The 23,462-nt window shown below is 40.6% G+C and overlaps 1 protein-coding gene across 6 annotated transcripts in view; it reads left to right on the top strand.

Moving 5' to 3' along the window:
- DCAF5 (DDB1 and CUL4 associated factor 5) overlaps positions 1-23,462 on the top strand; it is a 97,691-nt gene that overhangs the window by 65,036 nt on the left and 9,193 nt on the right. For all 6 annotated transcript variants that reach the window (XM_064571235.1, XM_054513754.2, XM_064571236.1 and 3 more), the window contains one exon: positions 7,322-7,388. In XM_064571235.1, the coding sequence (XP_064427305.1) occupies positions 7,322-7,388 (67 nt within the window). The remainder of the gene's footprint in view (positions 1-7,321; positions 7,389-23,462) is intronic.

Below are 23,462 nucleotides of genomic sequence, written 5' to 3'. Positions count from 1 at the left end.
AACTTTTTGCAGTGGTGTCACCCATCTTACTCACAAAGCCAAATTAAAATTAAGTACGTCTCCCACTCTCTGATCTGAACTAGACTGTGGGTCTCCCACTCCCCCCTCCCCCCCACAATCTAGAGCATTTTGGGAAATGGGGCTTTAATTGCCTAGATAATAGACTATCTAAAATATTTTTCTCCTTCTTTGGAGCCCTGCCCTATTCATCTCAGGATATAAGATAAAAAATTCTTACGAAGTGAGTTTTTAATTTGTCATTTACCCCCCACAGTGTTTAGAATAAAGTCAAAGAAAAGACCTAAGAGAAGGTAATTCTTTATATTCATGTCACACTTGGCCATAAACTTAATATCACCTTGTTTAGTTTTGGCTTTTCTAGAACTGAACAGCAATCTTTTAAGTTTTTTCATGCTAGTGTTTTAAATATGAATTTTGCTTGTGAAGTCCTCCATCATAAAAGGGAGTAAAAATGTTAAATGTGGGAATTTGGGGCAAACATTTTTTCTGTTACGTTTCTATAGCTTACTTATTTTTAAAGGGTTATCTGCTGCTGAACCATTCTGTTATCTAGGCCAGAAGTCTTTACTCCAGGTCAGCCTCAGATTCAACACCAGATTCCCTGGGTAAAAATATGCAGAGACTATTTGAAATTAGATATCAACATAAAAGGGAAAAGAAAGAGAAACCTGTACCTTCAGTTTTACCACTTGAGGTGAAGTTCAATTTTCTGGTTAATTTAAATAATTACCGTGTTTCTAGATTTGGATATAATTATGCAGTTTGGGTTTCTTTTGGTAGTGATTGGTCTTTGTTCTCTTGCTAATTTTTCCTTGCATCCCACAGCAAATATTTAAATATCTGTGAGAAGGCCAGTCAAGACTAGCAGGCCCCAGTTGTCCTCTTGAGCGCTATCTATTAGCACGGCCTCAGTCGGAGGCTCCAACCTGACTCTAGGAGGAGATGGGCCCTTCCAATACACCCTTAGAAGAGGGAAACATTTCCAACTGCTCTGATGATGTTAAACGTATCTCTGCACTCAGCCTGCTTGAAATAATCTGTGTTTTTGCAAAGCTTTAAAAAAAAAAAAAAAAAGACAAAGGAGCTCTTTTGGCTATCTTATATTTTAAATTAGCCCAGAACTCTGTCCCCTCTCCTGGAGGACTCTTCTCCCAGATATTCATACAACTTGTTCCCTCATTTGAGCTCTGCTCAAAATGCCGTGTTATCAGAGAGGCCTTGTGTGATCAGTCTATGTAAAACAGAAACAGCCAACCCCCAGCACCCTATAAATGTCTTAATCTCTTATTTAGTTTTTCCTTATAATACTTATCACCCTCAGACACACACATATATTCTTAACTTTTTTCCCTCTACCCATTGTCCTCTCACATTACCTGTGCATGTAATTTTTTCTCTCCTCACCCAGTAAAATATAAGAAGCTTCATGAGGGCAGGGACAGCATCTTTTTTTGATCAATTCTGTATTTCTTTCCTTGGAACAGTGCCCAACACATAGTAGACATTGGATAAATATTTGTTTAATGAATAAAGGATGAAATCATTTTTATTTCAGTCTCCCACAGTCAGCAGTATCCCAGGCAGCCAACTTTTAATGTTGGAAGGGGCCCAGCAGACAACCATGAAATGCCATAAATGAATTCCAGGGCAGTTTTGTGATTCCATTGTGTGTGAACACTTAAACGGTCTGACTAGACGGCAGTGGGTCAAGACCCCCGCCTTGGAAATCATCCCAAGCTGTTCCCTTGTGATGGTTCCAAGAGGAAGAGAGGGTCAGGAATTGCCCTTATCCCTGAGGGGACGCCTGTACATTATATGCATTTTCTACATATTTTAGGAGCTGTCATATTAAATTCCAAAGGCTTTTACTCTGTGGGAGTTTTCTCCCTTCTAAGGCAGTCTTCTGAGTCAGCATTCTATCTGGGAGTCCCCTTTTACCTTTTCATGACTTTCCCTGCTGAATAGCTGAGCAAATAGGAAAGCGCTGATCCTTCCCTATGAAATAGTAAACCTCTGATAAGCCAAGCCTGTCTCACTTTTTTTTTCCACTTTTTTGGTAATATTTATTTTTTGTTTGTTTAGTTTGTGAAAGGTATGGGGGGGGGCAGGATAGCAGGAATTCTATATGAAGTTTTATAGCCTCTTTTAAACATAGAGCATGAAATGAGATGTTGAGTAATAAAGTATATATTATATATACAAATAATTAGTGGATAGTTCTCTTATGTTCTGTCTCTCCATGTGTCTTATTTTGGGTTCAAGTTTCAGGTGCACATGGTTAATTTGGAAATGCAAGAAATACTAGAGGAGTAGGGGAGTAAGTAGGGAAAGGAAGGGTGAGCCAGCAACAACTGTGGGCAATTGGAGCTTGATCCTGAGAGGAGAGAGTATTGAGCACCCACTTCATTCCACCTGGGAACAAGAAAGCTGGGATATTGATACACCAGCTTCCATCAGTCATTGGCTGAGTGCTGCCTCCAAGAAGTGTTCATTCACCAGAGCAGCCTGCAGTCTCCTAGGCTTTGGTTTCGATACTGGCAGTTGGCAGTGAGGTCGAGTATATGAAGCAGTAAGGCTTGAGGGATATGAGCAGGGTATCAAGGACTGAGCTATGCCATGCTTCCTGTTTCTGCTGAAACAGCACCCATTACTTTCCCTTTGCCCCTTCCTTTCACCTTTTCCACGTCTTTACCCAAGGTCAGCTCAGTACTCAACTCCATCTTGCTTTGCCTCTTTGTGAATCACCAGGCATCTTATTTGTCGTAATGGCACCTAGCGATTTCTACTTCCTGGCACAGTAGTTGTGTACCTACATGTATATTTTCTACCTTAAGCTCCTTGGGACCCCGGGTGTTACCTTACATGTCTTCGTGAGTCTCAGAGTACCTGGCACATAAGTGCTTGGTTAGTAGAGGAAAGCCCTTGGGTTCCTGAATTCCAGCTTCCTAACTTCCTATGAGGAAGGTATCATAAACTATAGGGAGTTACTGGATGAATCCTAAAGTCAGGGCAATGAGGATTCACTTTTTCTTTTTTTCTTCTTGTTTTAAGGAAACTTTAAAAAGGTATATACTTTAGTAGTATTAAGTATATTCACATCATAATGTAACCATCTCCACCATCCATCTCCAGAAGTTTTTCATCTTCCCAAACTGAAACTCCATACCCATTAAATAGCAGCTCCCCATTCCTCCCTCCCCCCAGTCCTTGGCAACTACCATTCTACTTTCTGTCTCTATGAATGTGACTACTCTAGATATCTCATAAGTGGAATCATACAGTATTTATCTTTTTGTGATTGGCTTATTTCACTTAGCATGTTCAAGATTTATCCATGTTGTAGCACAAGTCAGAATTCCCTTCCTTTTAAAGGCTGAATAATGTTCCATTTTATGTATATACCACATTTTTTTTTATACATTCATCTGTTGATAGACACTTGGGTTGCTTCCATCTCTTGGCTAGTGTGATAATGCTGCTATAAACAGGTGTACAAAAATCCCTTACAGATCCTCTTTTCAGTTCTTTTGCGTATTTACCTAGAAGTGGAATTGCTGGATCGTGTGGTAATTTTATTTTTAATTTTTTGAGGAACTACTTGCTGGGGTTTTTTGATATAAGCCATCCTAATAAGTGTGAGATAGTATCTTATTGTAGTTTTGATATGCATTTCCCTAATGATTAGTGATGTTGAGCATCTTTTCATGTGTTAATTGGCCATTTGTGTATGACCATTACATATTTTTTTCTTTGGAGAAATGTCTATTCAAGTCCTTTGCCCATTTTTAAAATCAAGTTGTTTTTTGATGTTGTTAAGGAAACTTTTCAATTGAAGTCTTGTGGGATTAGTCTTTGGGTTTCCTTGTCTTGAGCGTATTTATGTAGTGACTTGTCAAGTAACCATGAGCCAGCAGCTTAGAGACTTTTAGCTCTGATCTGATTTCCCCCATTCCTTTTCAGAGGAAGCATAGAATCTTAGAATTAAATGAGCTTCAGAGAGTGTCTTAGTCTATTATGGCTGCTATAACAAAATAGCACAGACTGGGTGTCTTATAAATTACAATAATTTCTTTCTCACAGTTCTGGAAGCTGAAAGTCCCAAGATGAGGGTACCAGCATGGTTGGGTTCTGGTGAAGGCCGTCTTCCGGGTTGCAGACTGTGGACTTCTCTTTGTGTCCTCACAGAGCGGAAGGCACCTGGGGACCTCTGTTGGGTCTCTTATTAGTAAGAGTGCTAATTCTGTTCATGAAGGCTCTACCCTATGATCTAATCACCTCCCAAAGGCCCCACCTCCTGACACCATCACATTGGGCATTAGGATTTCGACATGTGTATTTGGTGGGGAATACAAACATTCAGACAATAATAACAGAGAGCAAGCAGATGAGAAAATTGGACCCATTTCTTTTTCCACTGTGCCCTGGGCTAAATCACCTAACCCTGTGGATAGCATTTTCTTTATCTTTAAATATGTCTTTCTTTGCCTCCTCTCTCATGTTCCTACAAGTATTTTGAAGACTGATGAATTGATTTTTAATTATTGTAAAGTATTTGTATTAGGCATGAGGTTGTGTGTAAGTTGAACTTAACAGTTTTTGGAATTGTTCATGGTGACATTTTTAAGTAAAAAGTTTTCTCTAGAAAACTGTAGGCCCTGGTAGTCTGGATGGCTCAGTTAGTTAAGTGTCCAGCTCCTGATTTCGGCTCAAGTCATGGGCTCAGGGTTGTGAGATCGGGCCCCACGTTATGCTCCGCGCTGGGCGTGCAGCCTACTTAAGATTCTCTCTCTCTCCCTTTGCCCCTCCCTTCCTCGTCTCTCTTAAAAAAAAAGAAGAAGAAGAAAACTGTAGGCCTTTCTTTTTCTAGGGAAATAAGGAGATGACACCAAAAGGAAGTAGTGCTGACTTCAACTTAAAGTAATACACTTTTGTTAATCTTTGCAAATAAATGAGCTGTCAGGGTTGGTGACTTGTTGCTGTTAGACAATGTTAGGCAGTGCTTTTTTAAGTCCTAATTAGATCAGTCTGGCTCAGTGTTCTATTTGAGATCAAGTAGTTTGAAGCTGCCACATAAAAGGGGATTGCTTATGCCCCTAGCACTAACTCATGGCTGGACTGGCGATGGCTTCCTGTTCAAAGATGTCAGTTGACAGCAGGGACATTCAGGATGCTTACACTTGAAAAAAGATCTCTGGGGAGCCCCTAATTTTTTGTTCTGCATTAGAAGTTTTTTTTGAAAAATTGAGATAAAATATACATAACATAGCAATCACTGTGGAGACCGTATGGAGGCTCCTGGAAAAATTAAAAATAGAACTACCATATGATCCAGTAATTCCACTACTGGGTATTTGCCCAAAGAAAACGAAAATTCTAATCTGAAAAGATATGTGCACCCCTGTGTTTTTTGCAACATTATTTACTAAGGTAGCCAAGCTATGGAAGCAACCCAAGTGTGCATCAAGAGGTGAATGGATTAAGAAGATGTGGTATATGTATATGTATATGTATATGGAATGTGAGTCAGCCATAAAAAAGCATGAGATCCTGCCATTTGCAACAATGTGGATGGACCTAGAGGGTATTATGTTCAGTGAAATAAGTCAAAGAAAGACAAATATCATATCGTTTCACTTATGTGTGTAATCTAAATACCAAAACAAACAAAACCCAGATACGGACTTATAAATACAGAGAACAGATTGGTGGTTGCCAGAGGGAAGGGTGTTGGGGAGATGGGTGAAATAGGTGAAGGGGATTAAAAGGCACAAACTTCCAGTTATAAATAAGTCACAGAGATGGCAAAGTATAGCATAGCGAATAGTCAATAATACTGTGATGGTGTATGGTGACAGATGGTAACTACACTTACCGTGGTGAGCATTGAATAATTTGTAGAAATGTCAAATCATTATGTTGTACACCTGAAACTAATGTAGCATTGTATGTCAACTATGCTTCAATAATAAAAATCTTAAATATATGTATATACACATACATACACATAACAAAACTTTCCATTATAATCATTTTTAAGTGTGCTGTTCTGTGGCATTAACTGCATTCAGATTGTTGTATAACCATCACCACCATCCATTTCCAGAACTTTTTCATCCTCCTAAACTGAAACTCCATACCCATTAAGCAGCAGCTCCCCAGTCCTTCTCCCCCTAGTCCTTGGCAAGTACCATTCTGCCTTCTGTCTCTATGAATTTGACTACCCTAGGCACCTCATATAAGTTGAACCATACAATATTTGTCTTTTTGTATCTGGCTTATTTCACTTAGCATAATGCATTCAGGATTCATCCATATTGTAACAAGGGTCAGAATTTCCTTTTTAAGGCTGAATAATAGTCTGTTGTATGTATATAACACCTTTTATTTATCCATTCATCCATTGATGGACATTTGGATTATACCCACATTTGGCTACTGTAAGCATTCTTTTATGAACATTGGTATACAGATACCTCAAGTTCCTGCTTTCAGTTCTTTGACATATACCTACGAGTGGAATTGCTGGGTTATATGGTAGTTCTATGTTTAACTTTTTGAGGAACCTCCATACTGTATTCCATAGTGGTTGCACCATTATATATTCCCACCGGTGATGCACAGGGATTCAGTTTCACCACATCCTTGCCAACACTTGTTTTCTGTTTTGTTATGTTTTTGTTTTTTTGGTATTAGCCATCCCAATGACTGTGAAATGCTATCTCGTTGTGATTTTGAATTTTTTTTTTTTTAAAGATTTTATTTATTTGACAGAGAGACAGTGAGAGAGGGAACACAAGCAGGGAGAGTGGGAGGGGGAGAAGCAGGCTTCCCGCCGAGCAGGGCACCTGATGCAGGGCTCGATCCCAGGACCCTGGGATCATGACCCAAGCCGAAGGCAGACGCTTAACAACTGAGCCACCCAGGCACCCCATGATTTTGATTTTCATTTCCCTAATGATTAGTGATGCTGATCATCTTTACATGTGCTTATTAGGCATTTATATATTTTCTTTGGATAAATGTCTATTCAAGTCCTTTACCCATTTTTTAATTAGGTTGTTTGGTTTTTGTTGCTGAATTTTAGCCAATGGACCTTTTAATTGGCAAATACTTTAAAGAGGGTATTTGCTGTGCATGGTGCCTTATGAATATATGCCCATTTGTCTTGTTTATTTATTTTTTTTGTCTCGTTTATTTTTTTAAAAATCTTTATATAGATAGGTAGATAGATGTAGATATTTTATCAATCAATCAAGATATAAATAATAAATATGTATTTTTTTTTTTTTAATCCCAACAGTATATCCTTTCAGGCTCTGATGACTTTAACCTGTACATGTGGAGAATTCCTGCAGATCCAGAAGCAGGTGAGTATATCCCTAGTATGAACCTACTGCTAATGTTGGCTCTGTTGACCTTTGGCATGTTGTACCCTGAAAGGACTGATTTGTAGAAATAGAGGATGATATTTCTCTTTTAATGTAGTAAGTTTATCAGAAAAGTGACCAAGGGAAATTTAAACATAAAAATTAGAAGCCAGATTTCACTATAACCTTCATACAGACCCTTACTGACACAGTGATGCTCAGATTTCTTTCTCCTAAGAACTTTTCTTTAGACTTCATGGATCTCCATTATGCCCATTTTCCTCTCTCCTATTTCACACCTGGAATATTTTTATCTTGCTTTTCCTTTTTATCCATCTGCAGATTCTTGTTTATTTTTCTACAAAGAGTTATTAGGGTCTCTTCCTTTCCTTTGGCCTCCCTGATGATGTTAACTAAAGGGAAACTGTTGATGGACAAGTTTACTCCCTGGGGTTTGGCTGACCCCAGATATCAAAGAAATTAGGAAGAAAGAGTTCATCATATCTCTAGATGTATTCTGAAAAATGCCTGCATCTTTCCATAAATTTGGATCTAGGCCATCAGCTTTCAAACAGCATGGATCATTCTTCATTCTTGATAATAGTGTCTTCACGTGCTCAGTTGAGTCTCACACTGGTTGCTTCCTACTGGTAGAAAAATGTCTATTTTTTATTCTCAGGACAGCTCAATATACCATCTGCTCCAGGTGATACATGGCATCAAACTGGAAAATGGCCATTAGGAAAGTAATAGAGGACTGTGCCAAGTGTATTACATAAAATTCGTCTAGTGCTCAATGTTTAGGGAAGTTGTTGGCTTGCCTATTGCTGAATTAACAATATTTGTTACCAAACATCTGCCTTTCAAAACTTGTTGAAGCCCACTTTTGATGTAACTATCCTATTTCTGTGGTCTGGTTACTAAACAATTTTCAAAAGGCCTTTTTCCCCTTCTGGAATTTGGAAAGCATGAGTGAAGCAGCTTACCTGTGAAGCCCAACCAGATGGGACAGCAGCGGTCTAGCTGAACAAAAGTGGTATTTTAGCAGTAGACTATTACGTTTCCTACCCCCTAATCTTATAGATTGATTATCTGAGAATTAATCCTTGGGCTTAATTTTATCTTTTACCTGATCTTTAAAAGCTTTTAATTATTAAGTCAATTTGATTTTTAAAATAGAAAGTGGATAACCTCCTTCTCCTGGGGCTGTTCTCTGGAATCTTTTTCACGTTTGTATAAAGAGAGAATAGGGAAGAATCAGCAATAGTATTACAGATTTTTTTCCTCTCCCAGCTTATTTTTGTACTGGTTTAAGGTATGGCCCACAGTGGGCTGACTTTTTAAGTATAGATGACTATGCAGTCTTTGGGTTGGCAGGGACCTCATAGCTGATTTAGGATTCCAATATTAAAACTGGGAAATGGACACCCAGACTTTCCAAGGGTTTTCTAGGCACAGCTGCTTTAAAGGAACTCCAGTTCTAGATTCTCAAATTTTGTATGTATTCTTTCATAAAATCAGTGTTCCTAAGAGAGTACCCATTCTCCTTTTCCACTTCCCCTTTACCTTTCTTCCACTTTAGAAAAAACAAAAAACAAAAAACCCCCGGAAAACCAAAAATACTCCACAAATTTCTGACCATTTGAACCCTAGCACATGGTGCATTGCTGTGAGGTATAAAAACCTCCAAGGTGCAAAAAAACTGAGGGGGGTGTGGAATAGGTAATGTGGAAATATTATTTCAAGGAGGAAAAAAGAACGATGTAAAATTTCTATTAAAAAAGGACTTGTAGGACTTCAGATCCCCCAGAGGATGCAGTGGGTGGCTCACACTGCAATAACTACAATGTGGTTACATCACAAAAACCATAAAGGTGTCAGAGAGGTGTGGTAACAAAGTGTGCTAGAAGAACTCAAGTTCTGAAGAAGGAAGAGCCCCTCTAGCCCACTCGGAGGTGCGGACCATCGTCTCTTCTAGGGGCTTCTGCATGGAGGCTGCAGATTGGGCTGCAGCTGGGGTCAGAAGAAATCAGAATTTGCAATGGCCACATGGGTTGATAGGACAGAGTAGAATCTAGAGGTGCCCCAACCACATGGCCAATCTTCCCTGTAGGACATTTGCTAAGTGCTGGGGTTGTCCTGGGAGCTATGGGATTGGGCTGGAGAGGCAGAATGCAGGTCCCACGTTAACACAGTGTTTTGGAGACAAAGTCCCCCTCCCCCCCAGTGCGAGGGGTCTGCTCCATGGAGCTTTTGCCAGATTTTGAACCTGCCCAGGGGAAGGAGAATAAAGAACTAAGCTTAAAATCTCCAAGGGACAGAACATTCAGAGCAGAGGACAACAGAGACTTGTCAGACTCTCCACTAAAAGCCCAAGAGGTGGGACACCTGACTGGCTCAGTCTGTAGAGCACGCAACTCTTGATCTTAGGGTTGTGAGTTCGAGCCCCACATTGGGCATAGGGATTGATTAAAAAAAAAAAAAGCCTAAGAGGCTTACAGTCGAGGATGGGGCTGGACCAGGAAGGCTGAGTGAACTATCCTGTAATTTCCTGGTGCTTAGGACACAGACTCCAGTTAGAGAAAGGCACCTGCAACAAGCACCCTCCAGGTCTTGACTTTGAGACATCTGAAACCAGAAGTAGACGCATTCCTACTAAAGAAGCAACCCAGCGCTGACCTAGTTCCTTCTGATTAAATTGAGAATGGTCAACCCCTTACTTTATTTTCTCAAGAGTAGAATGGGTAAATGCCATATGGAGGAAATCAGCTTTAGTCTCTGTGTTAGTCTGCTAGGGCTGCGATAACAAAATCCCACAAAATGGGTGACTTAAACAACAAAATTGTATCTTCTCACAGTTCTGGAGCTTAGAAGTACAAGAACAAGGTGCTGGCAAGTTTGATTCTCCTGAGGCCTCTCTTGGCTTGCAAATGACCACCTTTTCCCTGTGTGCTCACATGACCTTTTCTCTGTGCACACACATCACTGGTGTCCCTTCTTCTTATGAGGACACCAGTCTCATTGGATTATAACTTCATTTAACAGAGAATGGAAAGAGCAGAACAGTGTAAGAGACAAGTAGAGCGCAGGTGATCTAGCATATATGAAATTGAAGTCCCAGGAGGATAAGAAAGAGAAAATAAAACAGAAGCAATATATGAAGAGACAATAACTAAAAGAATTTCCTAAAACAAATGAACTAGACTAATTCTCAGATTCAAGAAACTGTAACCACAAACAGGATAAATATAATACACTTAGGCACATCATACGTCAAACTATTAGAGGCAAAAGATAATGAGAAAAAGCCCAAAAGCAGCCTGAGAAAATACACAAATCATCTATAATGAGCAACAATAAGATGGCCAAATTATGGAAGCCAGAATATAATAAAATGAAATCTTTAAGGTGCTTAGAGAATTAAAACCGGCCAACCTAGAATTCTATATCCAGGGAAAATACCTACCAAAAATGTAGGTTTAATAAAGACACTTTTAAAAAAGAAATTACAGAATTTTAATGCAATCACTCAGCAGCCCTCAATGAATTAATACATCTAAATATTGAGTAGTGACAGGTGCCAACATCTTAAAAAGAAAGGCAATTAAACATTATGTGCCTCCTGATAAAAAGAACACAATACTACTGATAGGCTTGCCAAACAACTCTGAATAAAACCTCAGGATCCATCTTTCAGTTTGCAGGAAGCACAGAGGACAGAGGAGTATATTGTACTACATTGCGAGCATACAGTCCACGAAATCCAGACTTCAGAAACGATAGGTCAAAGGGCCCATTTTCTCCAATAAGTACATTCTAATGAAAAAAGGAAAGGATGGACAGGAGGAAGCCTATTGTTTAAGAAATGTAAAAGACATATTAAATAAAACAAAAACCAGGCAAAACTATTTAGGAATGTACACTTGGATAAATAAAATTATTAAAAATGCAGAGAGGTGATTACTATAGAGATCAGGATAATAGTTGATTTTAGGGGAGGAAAAGGATTGTAATTGGAATGATGCACATGGGGCATGAAAATGGCCAGAAAAAAATTCCATTTTTTGACTTGGATGTTGGTTTTAAGGGGTGTTTACCTTAAAAAACTTTATTAAGCTCCACTTTTTGTGCTGTTTTCTGTATCTTTTTAAAATTTCTCAATGAAGAAAAAAATTAGTAAATAATTATGGGTCAAAGAATAAATCACAATAGAAATACAATTTTCTCAACTAAATAAGATGAAAACATGACATCCTGGCATTCATCCCATGGATGCTACATGGGTATTTGGCTATAAAATTTTCTCTTCACATACCCACCCCCACAATAATTTTTTTCTTGAGTTATAACTTACATATATTAAAGTACACTTTTATTGAGGAATAACTTAAACCTATGCCAGGATGTGCTTGTTGCTCCAGGGTAACTCCAGTGATTAGAAAGTTCTTCCATAAGTCTTACTCTGTCTCCTGGTAGTTGAGTGCTGGCTTACTGAGAATGTCCCCTTCTAGATCCTCTCCAGAGATAGCATCCTCCTCCCCAACATTCAGTTTAGCAATTCCTCAAAGAAATGGTGTTAGTTTCTTTGCTGAACTGATTTCTGTCCTCCGGATTTGTTCTACCTTTGTTTAAGGATTAACTAAATAAGCTCATCGGATGTAGCTTGGCTAGACCAGAGAAAATCTTGGCTTCTTGATATTAAGTGTGCTACAGGGTGTTTCAGGAGGTACACTCAGGATCACAAAAGCTGTCTTTGGAGGCCACAGAACCCATGATCTGCTCATACTTGGAGTTGACTAGGAGCCCCCATGGTTTCCACGTGGGCTGTGGTTGGTCCTAGATCCCCATCTTTTACTTGATGCTTGGGTTTCTTTGTACACAAGACAAGAACAGGACCTTATGATTATCTTTCTTGTTGGATTCCCTAACTGGTAATTGAGGGGTTTGTTTTCTCTATATTACCCTTCAACATTACATCATCAGCCTATCACAATAAGTCTGTCTCTTTGATCGTCATCTTGTTCTGCATGTAACCAGCACCTTTTTGGATTATTTTCCATAAACCTTGGTTCATTTGGGGAATTCAGCCTTCCTGCCACTCTTCTGACAACCCACCCACATTCTTTTCTTTCCCCTTGTTCATATATCTTTCCTTTTTCTCTTTGTTCTTTTTATTCTTTTTTTTATAACTTTCACTATTTTTATAATTAAGTACTTCCTGTTACCAAAATAATACAGGTACATAATTTTTAAATCAAATTAATATATTACAAAACTTATTTTTTAAAAATGCAACAGTTTCTTTCTCTTCCTGTAATTTAGGCTATCTTTGAATTTTCAGTTTTGGACATCGTCTGTTGACTTTCTTGAAATCAGCTGCCTTTCCAGAATGGGAATGTTTCATCTAGTATCTGGAGGGTATTTGCCTGGCAGTTGAGCCATAATTCTAAGAGCCGAATAGAGGTGTGAATTTCACAGATCCGTGCACAGATTTTTGTTTAATCCCACCCTCCACTGCACCTGGTGTCTCTAGGCCAAAACCTCTTTAGGTCAACTTCAGCTGGCAACCCCTAGGTCTCTGCCTGTGTGGGGAATGGGCAGCTTCGTGGCCATATGTGCTCAGAGGAGGAGCACAATGGCGTAACTGCTCTTTATACAGGCTTTTAACTCCTCCTGGTTTTGGCCCTACCCTTAAACCTGGCTTCAGGGATATTTAGCACCTCTCATCTTTATATGTAACCTCTCTATATTTAAGTGTTGGCTATTAATTCATAATTTTAAAACTAAAAATCAGCAATGTTCGGCAAGCCAAACATATGAGGACTAGATGCGGCCCTTGGGTTCTAGCTTTGAATGCTTAGATGATGAAAACTCTGTGGGGAAATTCCTACTCTAATCTACCGCCTCTTTGATTTAAACAAAATATGGGACAAGGCTGAGCTCGCTCTCTCAATGCATGCCTGTGTGCCAGTTGCACAGAGATACTAAGGCAGGCTAACATGGGGAAGCTGCCTTGCTGTTCTATGCCTTCATGGTCCGACGGGCCATCAGCATTTATTGCATACCTGCTGTGTGCTTCACAGTGCATACGAAATGCTGAAGAGAACTACATGGAGAGCAGTCCTGAACGTGAGCCAAAAGTAAGGACAGCCTTTTCTCCTCCACTCTCCTGTTCAAAAAGACCGAAAGTCACAGGGGAACTCCAGTTCCAAACTCCAAATGAATACATTTCATCGTATAAACAGTATGGACTTAGCAAATCAGTTAAGTAATTTGCGTAGGGCTTTACAGTAGGCTGAGGAAATCATTTTGAGATGTGAGACCTAATAACCACCATAAAACTCGCTAGATTGGGCAAGATTAGGCTTAGTTTTTTAGTTGATGTCAAATAATAACTCATTTTCTAAAAACCTCTCTAAAAATTTAAGGAATAGGAGTGCCTGGGTGGCTCAGTTGTTAAGCATCTGCCTTCGGCTCAGGTCATGATCCCCGGGTCCTGGGATCGAGCCTCACATCAGGCTCCCTGCTCAGCAAGAAGCCTGCTTCTCCTTCTGCTCCCCCTGCTTGTGTTCCCTCTCTCACTGTCTCTCTCTGTCAAATAAATAAAATAAAAATTAAAGGAATAGAACTGGGAATTTTGCTGTGGCAAAGTAAAAGCCCATCAGAATGTTTTACACCTCTGAAGTATGTAGGAAGAGCATCTGTTTTAATGCGGTGATTCTGAAGATAAAATAAACAGGCCAGCAGTTATGTATAGAGCCAGTGTGGTATATTGGAAAGAGCATTAGGCTTAAAATCATACCTGGATTCAAGTCCAGTGCTGCCACTGACTACCTGATTGAGTGATTCTAGGCAGGTTATGTAACAGCAGTTGTCTGAGCTTTAGTTTCTTCTGTAAAAATCCTCCCCCTCCCAATGCGCCTCATATCGTGAAATGACTAAACAGTCTCGGAAGCTTTCTGAAAAATGTGTGTTTTCAAATGTAAGACACTGTTACTGCTATGTATAGTAAGATCAGCATCCACAGATCCATAATTTGCAAAGCATTTGCTCCCTAGTAACTTAGGTATGGAAGTAATGAATTTGGCAACATGTGGTGGAGGTGGGTGTCTCTGGAAAATCTTCATATTATCTTCTCCTTCCCTTTCCCCTAATTCTTGTTGGAAAGGACTTTAGGGTTTTTACAGATAAGACTTGCTTCCCTTGAGATATACTTCTATGCTAAGACCTTACTATTTATGGAAGGAAACATAATGTAATAGAGTTGGGAGGCCTGCATTTATTTTTATTTTTATTTTTTTTAAAGATTTTATTTTTATTTATTTGAGAGAGAGAATGAGATAGATAGAGAGAGAGCATGAGAGGGGGAGGGTCAGAGGGAGAAGCAGACTCCCTGCTGAGCAGGGAGCCCGATGCGGGACTTGATCCCGGAACTCCAGGATCATGACCTGAGCCGAAGGCAGCCACTTAACCGACTGAGCCACCCAGGCGCCCCGGGAGGCCTGCATTTAAACTCCTGATCCATTTGTCTTCTAGTTTCGGCTTTGGAAAAATTTAATCTTGCCAAACTTATTTCTTCATCTGTAAAACAAGAACATTAGCAATATAAACAATACAACCATAGTAATAATATCTACCTTCTTAGGGATATTGTTGAGGGTATTCAGGAGCTACTCTACAATGATTGTTATTCCTCATGAAGAAAGCTTTCTCCCTTTTAACTTTTCTTGGAAAAACTTACAGTCCAAGGCATTGTCTTCCTCTGGTGCCCTCAGGAATGGCTGGTTGAGTTGTTGTTAACATCAAGGCTGCTCTTGATTCATCAGTAGTTAAAGAGGGGGAACGTTCTGTGACAGATGTTTCCCTGAATAGAGGGGGAAACACACACTTCCACTGCCCAGTGCCCCGCAACCGCCCCCACTGCCAGCAGGCCAAGGGAGTAGGCTGGAGACGGCGATAAATGCGTGTTCACGGGCCTGCATGTGTGTGTGTGTGTGCTCTGTCTCTCCTCTTTTAGACATGCCTTCACTCTCAGTGGGTTAGGCCTAGGTATCTCCTTTTTACCTCCCTTGTGACTGGAAGAACAACTGTTTCTAATGGGTCACAAGTAGTTGGTTGTAAACACATGTGAGGTACAGATGATGAAAGAAGAACTAGTGGAATTGATTTTTTTGTGCAATTAAGCATTGCTGTCTATGGAGTTCTTTGAGCTTTACTGACAGCATTGGCTGTCCCCGTCTGACTTTTTTTTTTTTTTTTCCTAACTCTTAGGTGGTTATGTGATCCCCAGGAAGCAGCCACTGCTCTTTGTATTGTCACTACCCTGATTTAATTTTTTTTAAGATTATTTATTTATTTGACAGACAGAGAGAGAGCACAAGTGGGCAGAACGGCAGAGGGAGAGGAGGACTCAGGCTCCCCGCTGAGCAGAGAATCCAATGCGGGGCTCGATCCCAGGGCCTTGGGATCATGACCTGAGCTGAAGGCAGATGCTTAACCAACTGAGCCACCCAGGCACCCCTCACTACCCTGATTTAATTCTTACGGTTTGAGACTTAGAGACCCAGAGAATGTTCACACGGGACTTTTGGAATTACTGAGGTTATTTGGACAACTCTTTTAGATATAGCAAGAAAAAGAAGTAGTCCCTTGCCCCTCAGAGCAGTAACCTTTTATTCTACCAGTGGTGTCAGGAATGAAATAGATTAATTGCCTCAACAGGTACCTGCCAAACCTCATTTTGTAGATAATAGCTTTAGCCTTCTCTTTCAAGCCTTGTTCCAGAGAAAATGATGAGGGGGTTTACTTCAATTTGTTCACTTACTGAGTATCCTAACATAAGACATTATGCAAAGCCCCATGGGTGACTGAAAGAATAAACACTTTCTTGCCCTCAAAGAACTTACAGTCTTAGAAATATGAGAAAAGGGGATGTGTGTGTGCACATGCTAAATTTAAAAGTGGGTTCCAGAGCCCATAGAAAAGGTAATTAAGGGAGGCTTGAAGAGATTTTGGGGATCAGTAAAGTTTTCATGGAATTAGCATTTCAGAGGACCATGAAGGATAGAGGTAGGATTTTAGCCCCTTTATTTCTCTGCTCTTACTATGGTAAAAATGCTGTAGAAGAAACATCCAAATGTAACAGAAGGAATCCACACATTGGATGATGGGGCACACTAACGGAGATTGAGTTTTGTCCAGTATACTTACATTCTATAGTCAAATAAACTCACATCTTTTCATTCATGTGTCAAACATTCATTGAAAACCTACTCCATGCTAGGCACTGTTCTAGAGGCTTGGATGTATAGCAAAGGAGCAAAAGACCCTGACATCATCGAGCTTACATTCTACCAACAGAAGCATACAATAAACAATAAATTATATTATGTTTAAAAGGTTAGAAGTGCTATGGAAAAGGAAAAAATAGAGTAGAATAAGGGGGATAGGAAGTAGTATTAGGGGGTCAGGGAAATGCAATTTTTTAGATAGGATGTTCAGTATAGACCTCTTTGAGAAGATCACATTTGAGCAAAACTTCAAAGTGGTGAGGGAGTTAGCCATGCAGAAATCTGGGGGAAGAACATTTTAGGTAGAACCTGTGGAAAGTTCTGAAGTGAGAATGTGCCTTGCGTGTTTGAGAAATAACAAGGAAATCAATGTGTTCAAGTAGAGTAAGGGGGGGGGAATAATAGGGGTGAGTGGGGCACAAGGGGTGTCTCTGTAGGCTGTTACCATGGGTGAAACAGGGGAGCCATTAGAGAATTCTGAGCAGAGGAGTGACATGATCTAACCTATTTTAACGGCATCACTCTGGCTGCGGAGTTGAGGATAGATGGTGGGAGTGGGGCTGCCAAAGATAGGAATGAGGAGAACTAGTAGGAGTCTCCCATATTACAGGCGAGTGGTGATGGTGGCTTGAACCAAGGTAATAGAGGTTTCAGGCTAGATGTATTTTGAAGGTAAATCCTGATCAGGATGTCCTGAAAGATTTGACTGGGGCAGAGGGGGAGCAGGTAGAGTTTCAGATGTCGCTTAAACATCCAGGTGAAGATAGATGTTGAACAGTTTGGATAATAGAGGTATGAAATTCTGGAGTTCAAGAGAAGTTCTGGACTAGAGATAAAAATTTGAGTTTTGGTTGCATATAGGTAGTATTTAAAGCCGCAGGCTGGATGAGATCACCAAGCAAGTGAGTATAGCTAGTCAAGAGAAGGGAAGCAAAGACTAAGCTCTAAGGCATTCCAGTGTTAAGAAGTCAGGGAAAGGGGCGCTTGGGTAGCTCAGTCATTGAGCATCTGCCTTGGGCTCAGATCATGGTCCCAGGGTCCTGGGATCAAGCCCCGCATGGGGCTCCCTGCTCCGCGGGAAGCCTGCTGCTCCCTCTCCCACTCCCCCTGCTTGTGTTCCCTCTCTCACTGTCTGTCTCCCTATCAAATAAATAAAATCTTAAAAAAAAAAAAAAAAGGGAGAGCAGCCAAAAAGGAAAGCAAGAAGGAGTGACCAAAGAGGTAACAGAAAAACCATGAGAGGGTGATCCTAGGAAGGCAGTGAAGAAAGGGGAGGCAACTATGTTGGATCTTGCTGATAGGTCAAATAAGTAACGTGAGGACTGAATTTAACCATTGGGTTCTTTGGTGAGTATCACCAAGCCCAGGTCTTATTGCTTAGGGAAGGACTGCGTAATTACAGAGATTTGATTGCCATTGTATCATTTGAGTAACCACTGTCGCCTTTTTCAACTTCTCTGCACCCCCACACTTACAAAGTGGTACCACCCCTACAAAGTGGTACTGCTCCTTTATATATTTGCTCATCATCTTGCCCTATTAATACATTCTGCATAATTTTGTTTGATATTCCAACCTAGAACCTACCAGATAAGGTTCCCCCATGAAATGCTAAAAGCATTTCCTTTACCATAATCTGTCATTTTTACCTGAGTCTTGTCTTTTTTTTTTTTTTAGGATTTTATTTACTTATTTGAGAGAGAGTGATAGTGAGCGAGCACGAGCAGGGAGGAGAGGGAGAAGCAGGCTCCCCGCTGAGCAGTGGGGAGCCCGATGCAGGGCTCAAACCCAGGACCCTGAGATCATGACCTCAGCCAAAGGCAGACGCTTAACTGACTGAGCCACCCAGGCAACCAAGGTTTTTTTTTGTTTTAAATACTACTCTTTTTTTTTTTTTTTTTAAGATTTTATTTATTTATTTGAGAGAGAGAGCACATGAAAGGGGGGAGGGTCAGAGGGAGAAGCAGGCTCCCTGCCGAGCAGGGAGCCCGATGCGGGACTCGATCCAGGGACTCCAGGATCATGACCTGAGCCGAAGGCAGTCGCTTAACCAACTGAGCCACCCAGGCGCCCTAAATACTACTCTTAATGGTGTTTGCTAGGGGCACCTGGCTGGCTCAATCAGAAGAACATGCAACTCTTGATCCTAGGTTCGTGAGTTCAAGCCCCACGATGGGTATAGAGATTACTAAAAAAAAGAAGTTAAAACTTTAAAAAAAGGGGCGCCTGGGTGGCTCAGTCGTTAAGCGTCTGCCTTCGGTTCAGGTGATGATCCCAGGGTCCTGGGATTGAGCTCCGCATCAGGCTCCCTGCTCCACGGGAAGCCTGCTTCTCCCTCTCCCACTTCCCCTGCTTGTGTTCCCTCTCTCGCTGTGTCTCTGTCAAATAAATAAATAAAATCTTAAAAAAAAAAACCAAACTTGAAAAAACAAACTATGTTCTCCACTAATTTCAATTTAACAATCATTTGTTAAGTTCTTCTTATATGCCCAACTTTGTTACTACTTTCTTGGATACGTCAGCATAAATCTTGGAAGATCAAGGATATTTACCCTCTCCGTAATGGCCAGTACTGTGTTGCTTGGAAATGCAAATTTATCTCCTGCCATCTTAATTTCTTATCTTCCATCAGCCCCTTCCAGTCATCTGGTCCCTCACTACCACTTTCACACTTCACCCTCCCTAATCTCAGTGTTACCCACCATGTCCCCATCCCATCCTCACAAAGGTGTTTGTCCTACCCATTAATTAATGGAAGGGGAGAAAATCCAAAAACTCTGACAGGAAAATTAATACTGGTATTTTATACAGTTGATTGATTTGGGATTGATTTCATTACAAAATACTTAAGTGTCCTATTCTATAGCCCCAAGTGCCATTGAGGACCTCTTCCCAACATGATTGATAAGTTGCTCTTAGACTATAGCATCAAGAAAACTTGACCAGGCTGCTTTTACTTTTGGAGCTGAAAGCATAGTCATTCTTAGAGGGTTTTGTTGAAGCAAATAAAATTGACAAGGAACAGAAGTAACTAAAGTTGTCAAGAAATGGGAGTGGTGTCCTGTCCCTTGAAAGTCCTGAGGGGACAAATCTCTGGCTGAATGTTGTAGAAAAGGGAGCATAGGTAGGAAAGGGGAGGGAAATGAGGACTATACACTTAGCCCTTTGTCTTCTCTGGAGGGACACTTGGCCTTGGCATTTTAGAATGGTGTTTATTGGGGTTCTGAGTAAGGTGTTTTCTCTGAGTCCCTTGTGTTTCCCTAGGTAGTGAATCAGTCACTGACACTAGAATCTTATGAGATGGCCCACTCCTTTTCTAAAGTCTTGCAGTAGAATAGGTAAGGGGATTTATAGCCTTTTTAACCTCCCTAGCATCCCATCTGAACCAAAGGAAAGATGGAGAAACAGGAATTTTGGCCTTGACTTAACAAAAAAACCCAAAAAAACTACAAAGTGATGCCAATGTGTGGTGGGCCAGCCAGAGCAGATGGCTCAGAGAAATGAGCATTGGTTTGTATAGAAGTGGATAAACAAATGACAGCTCAAGAACGAATAAGGTGGTGTTTCCCAGGTATGTGCTGGTTTAGTCATTGGTACCCATTATTAGTGATTAGGTCTTGACTCAGCTAGGTAACCATGGGTTGAGGTTGATCTTCATCAGGCCCCTCACCACAGTCTTAGAGATGATCCTGAAGGGAGATTTTGTAGCTTATATAGTTCTTAGAAAAAAATATTCCCTGGCTGACTCCTGCCAACTTGATCCTGCTGTTGATGGGCGCAGTCTGGCTAGGTAATGGAGATGCTGAGTTTTTACTGATATTGGCATCTTGACTTTAGCCATTTCTGATTGAAGAAATCTGGTTTATACAAATCTCCAGGACTGATAAAAATGTATTCTCTAATAATCAATGTGTCTAAACTATACAGTAGCAGCTGTATTCAATCATTTGAAACCTGGAAACCAGGAGAGGGACTATCGAACCTCCCTGAAGCCCATTCATTATTCTGATTCTGTGTACACAGCGTTGGATGCCTTAAACAAATGGCAGCCATAATTCTTCCTGTACCTGTTTTCACCATCAGTCTCTTGGCTCTGTGGAATTCCTAGGTATCTTTTTCAGATTTCTTAGGTATCAGTTTGGGTGGGAAGAAGGAGGAAAGACCTGTATTAAAATTGTTACCATGGGCGAAATTGGAACTTCTGGCTTCGGTGTGGTTGTGTTTCTCCAGTATTACCTCAACGAGCACGGAGACTGGGTCTATATGCTGAAGAAGCTTGACCCTTTGGGATAGCAGACCTGCTTGACTCATCCTGCTCAGTTCTCCCCAGATGACAAATACTCTCGACACCAAATCACCGTCAAGAAATGCTTCAAGGTGCTCATGACCCAGCAACCGTGCCCTCTGAGGGTCCCTTAAATTTCATGTCTCTTTTGCTACCCCTCAGAGACTTTCTGAAACCAAGCTCTTCAAACTGAGCCTTGAAGCCTTCTTATCACCCTTGCTCTTGGGAATCTGGTTTCATTGTTGCCTTTGATCTTGCTTGTGTGAAGCAATTGTGATAGCATCCCTCTTAAGGGAACAAGTTTGAATCTTCTTTCCATAGTTTGAATCATTGCTAGGTTATTAAAATGATTTGAAAGAAAAAGTAAATAAATAAATAAAGTTGCTGCCATGAAAAGAAACCAGATGAGGTCACATTGCATGGAAGAATAGAAAGTTTTCCCATGGTCTGAATTTACAGATGTTGAGATCCTTCGATTATTCTTCAGGTCCAAAAGTTATTGTAATTGTATTCCAAATAACCTTTGACAGAAAGGTCAGTTTGGTTGATAAACTTAAGTTCCATGGTAGTTGATTCTTTAAGACGTGAGACCCTCCATCTGTCTTTCTTTGGTAATATTCTAGAATTGCCCTCTCCTGAAACACTGTCCATTCAACAAGTGCTTACTGAGCACCTACTTTAGTTCAGGCATTGCACCCCCAGTTCTAGGTATGCAAGAGAGCCGGTTCTGCTCTCATGAACTATTCAGTGTTGGCAATGTGATGAAATTCCTGTGGTGATACTATGGAACTTGTGCTCAAGATACCATTGGATAGAATCTCCCCCTTCCCATTTTTAAGTTGAGAGCTTAAAAAGAAAACCAACTCATATGGTTAACTGCAAGAAAGATTGCAAAATATTTTATGAGCTTCAGACTCCATCCCTATTCAAATCCTTTCATCTCTTAAAGGCCGCTGTTACAGTGGAAAGGATAGTGGGCATTATAGCCAAAAAGACTGGTTCAAATCTTGACCAAGAAGTCTCTCAAACTCTCTGAGTCACTTAAATTACTTTTCTTGGAGGCAGTAGGATTAAATAAGAGATTTTACTAGGTTTAACCCAAAGTTTCTTTGCTAGTGACTACTCCAGTGCAGGTATGGGTAGGAGTAGGGTGTTGGAAACGTGGAGTTCAGAAGGGACCCATGAGTGGGAATGCTACTTTTTGAATCAACCTTATATAGAAAAAACTATATATACCCAAGGGAACTCCTTGGAGGGTGGTAAGATCCCTGTATGGAGACAACTGTTTAGATTCCCATGGATCTCTTTTCCTTAATTTTCTTGTTTATTTTTATTTTGACTAGGCTCAGGTTACCTTCCACTCCTCCCACTCCACTCTAGGAGCCCAGTGCACTCAGGCTACCTAGGGTTTCCCATCACGGCAGCCTACTTTGGTGCTAAATCTTTCCTTTTATTTTTTATTTTTAGTGAGAGAGAGAGCACAGGCGGGATGGGAGGAAGAGCAGAGGCAGAGGGAGAGGAGGGAGAGAGAGACTCTTAAGCAGTCTCCATGCCCAGCACAGAGACCAGCGCAGGGCTCGATCTCATGACTGAGATCATGACCTGAACCAAAATCAAGAGCCAGAAGCTTAACCTACTGAACCACCTAGGGGCCCCTAGCCTTTCCTGATCAATGAAAACATATCAATTCTATGCCCTAGTCATTCTCCTTTATGGTTTATTAGCAAACTTGATGATGTTGGGTTGAGATATGAATAGCTTTATGTGTGTTATCCATCCCAGATAATTCAAATATTAATAATGTCAGGGGCTTCTGAGTGGCTCAGTCAGTTAAGCTTCTGACTCTTGATTTCGGCTCAGGTCATGATCTCAGGGTCGTGAGATCAAACCCCCCATCAGGCTCTGTGCTCAGCATGGAGTCTGCTTGTCCATCTCCCTTTGTTTCTCCCCCCACACTCTCTCTCTCTTTCAAATCAATCAATCAATCAATCAATCAAACCTTTTAAAAAATAACATCAAATATGATGGAAAAATTAGGCAAAGAACATTTTGTCACTGACCAAGTAGTGTAAGCACCTAGTGCTAGTTGGCAGATCTGAAAGCTCTTGCTGTCAAAAAAGAGATGTGTATGTACATGGCAATCAAGAGGGATATCTTCCATGAGTCAAAAGGGGAGGCGTGTCAGGAGGCCAAAAGCAGAAGACATCTTCTGAACCAGATTATTTCTAGAGAAGGGATGTTGTGCTAGTCATTGTCCCTCTAGACACTGAGATGAGAAATGTCTGGAATGAAGGTTTGAACAAGGTGGCATTGGGAGTAGGGTGGAGGCATGTGGAGCAGAAACTGCCTGCTGCTACTTTGTGCCCTAGTGGCCATGCTTCCGGTAGTGGCTAAGATGGTGTTCACTGCTTATTTTTTTTTTTTTAATTTTTTTTTTTTTTTAAAGATTTTATTTATTTATTTGACAGAGAAAGACACAGCGAGAGAGGGAACACAAAC

Source organism: Mirounga angustirostris, unplaced genomic scaffold, assembly GCF_029215605.1.
Source record: "Mirounga angustirostris isolate CCGP_5_RB_7025 unplaced genomic scaffold, mMirAng1.0.hap1 SCAF_9, whole genome shotgun sequence".
Taxonomy (NCBI): Eukaryota; Metazoa; Chordata; class Mammalia; order Carnivora; family Phocidae; genus Mirounga; species Mirounga angustirostris.
This window is presented reverse-complemented; position numbering and strand designations above follow the sequence as displayed.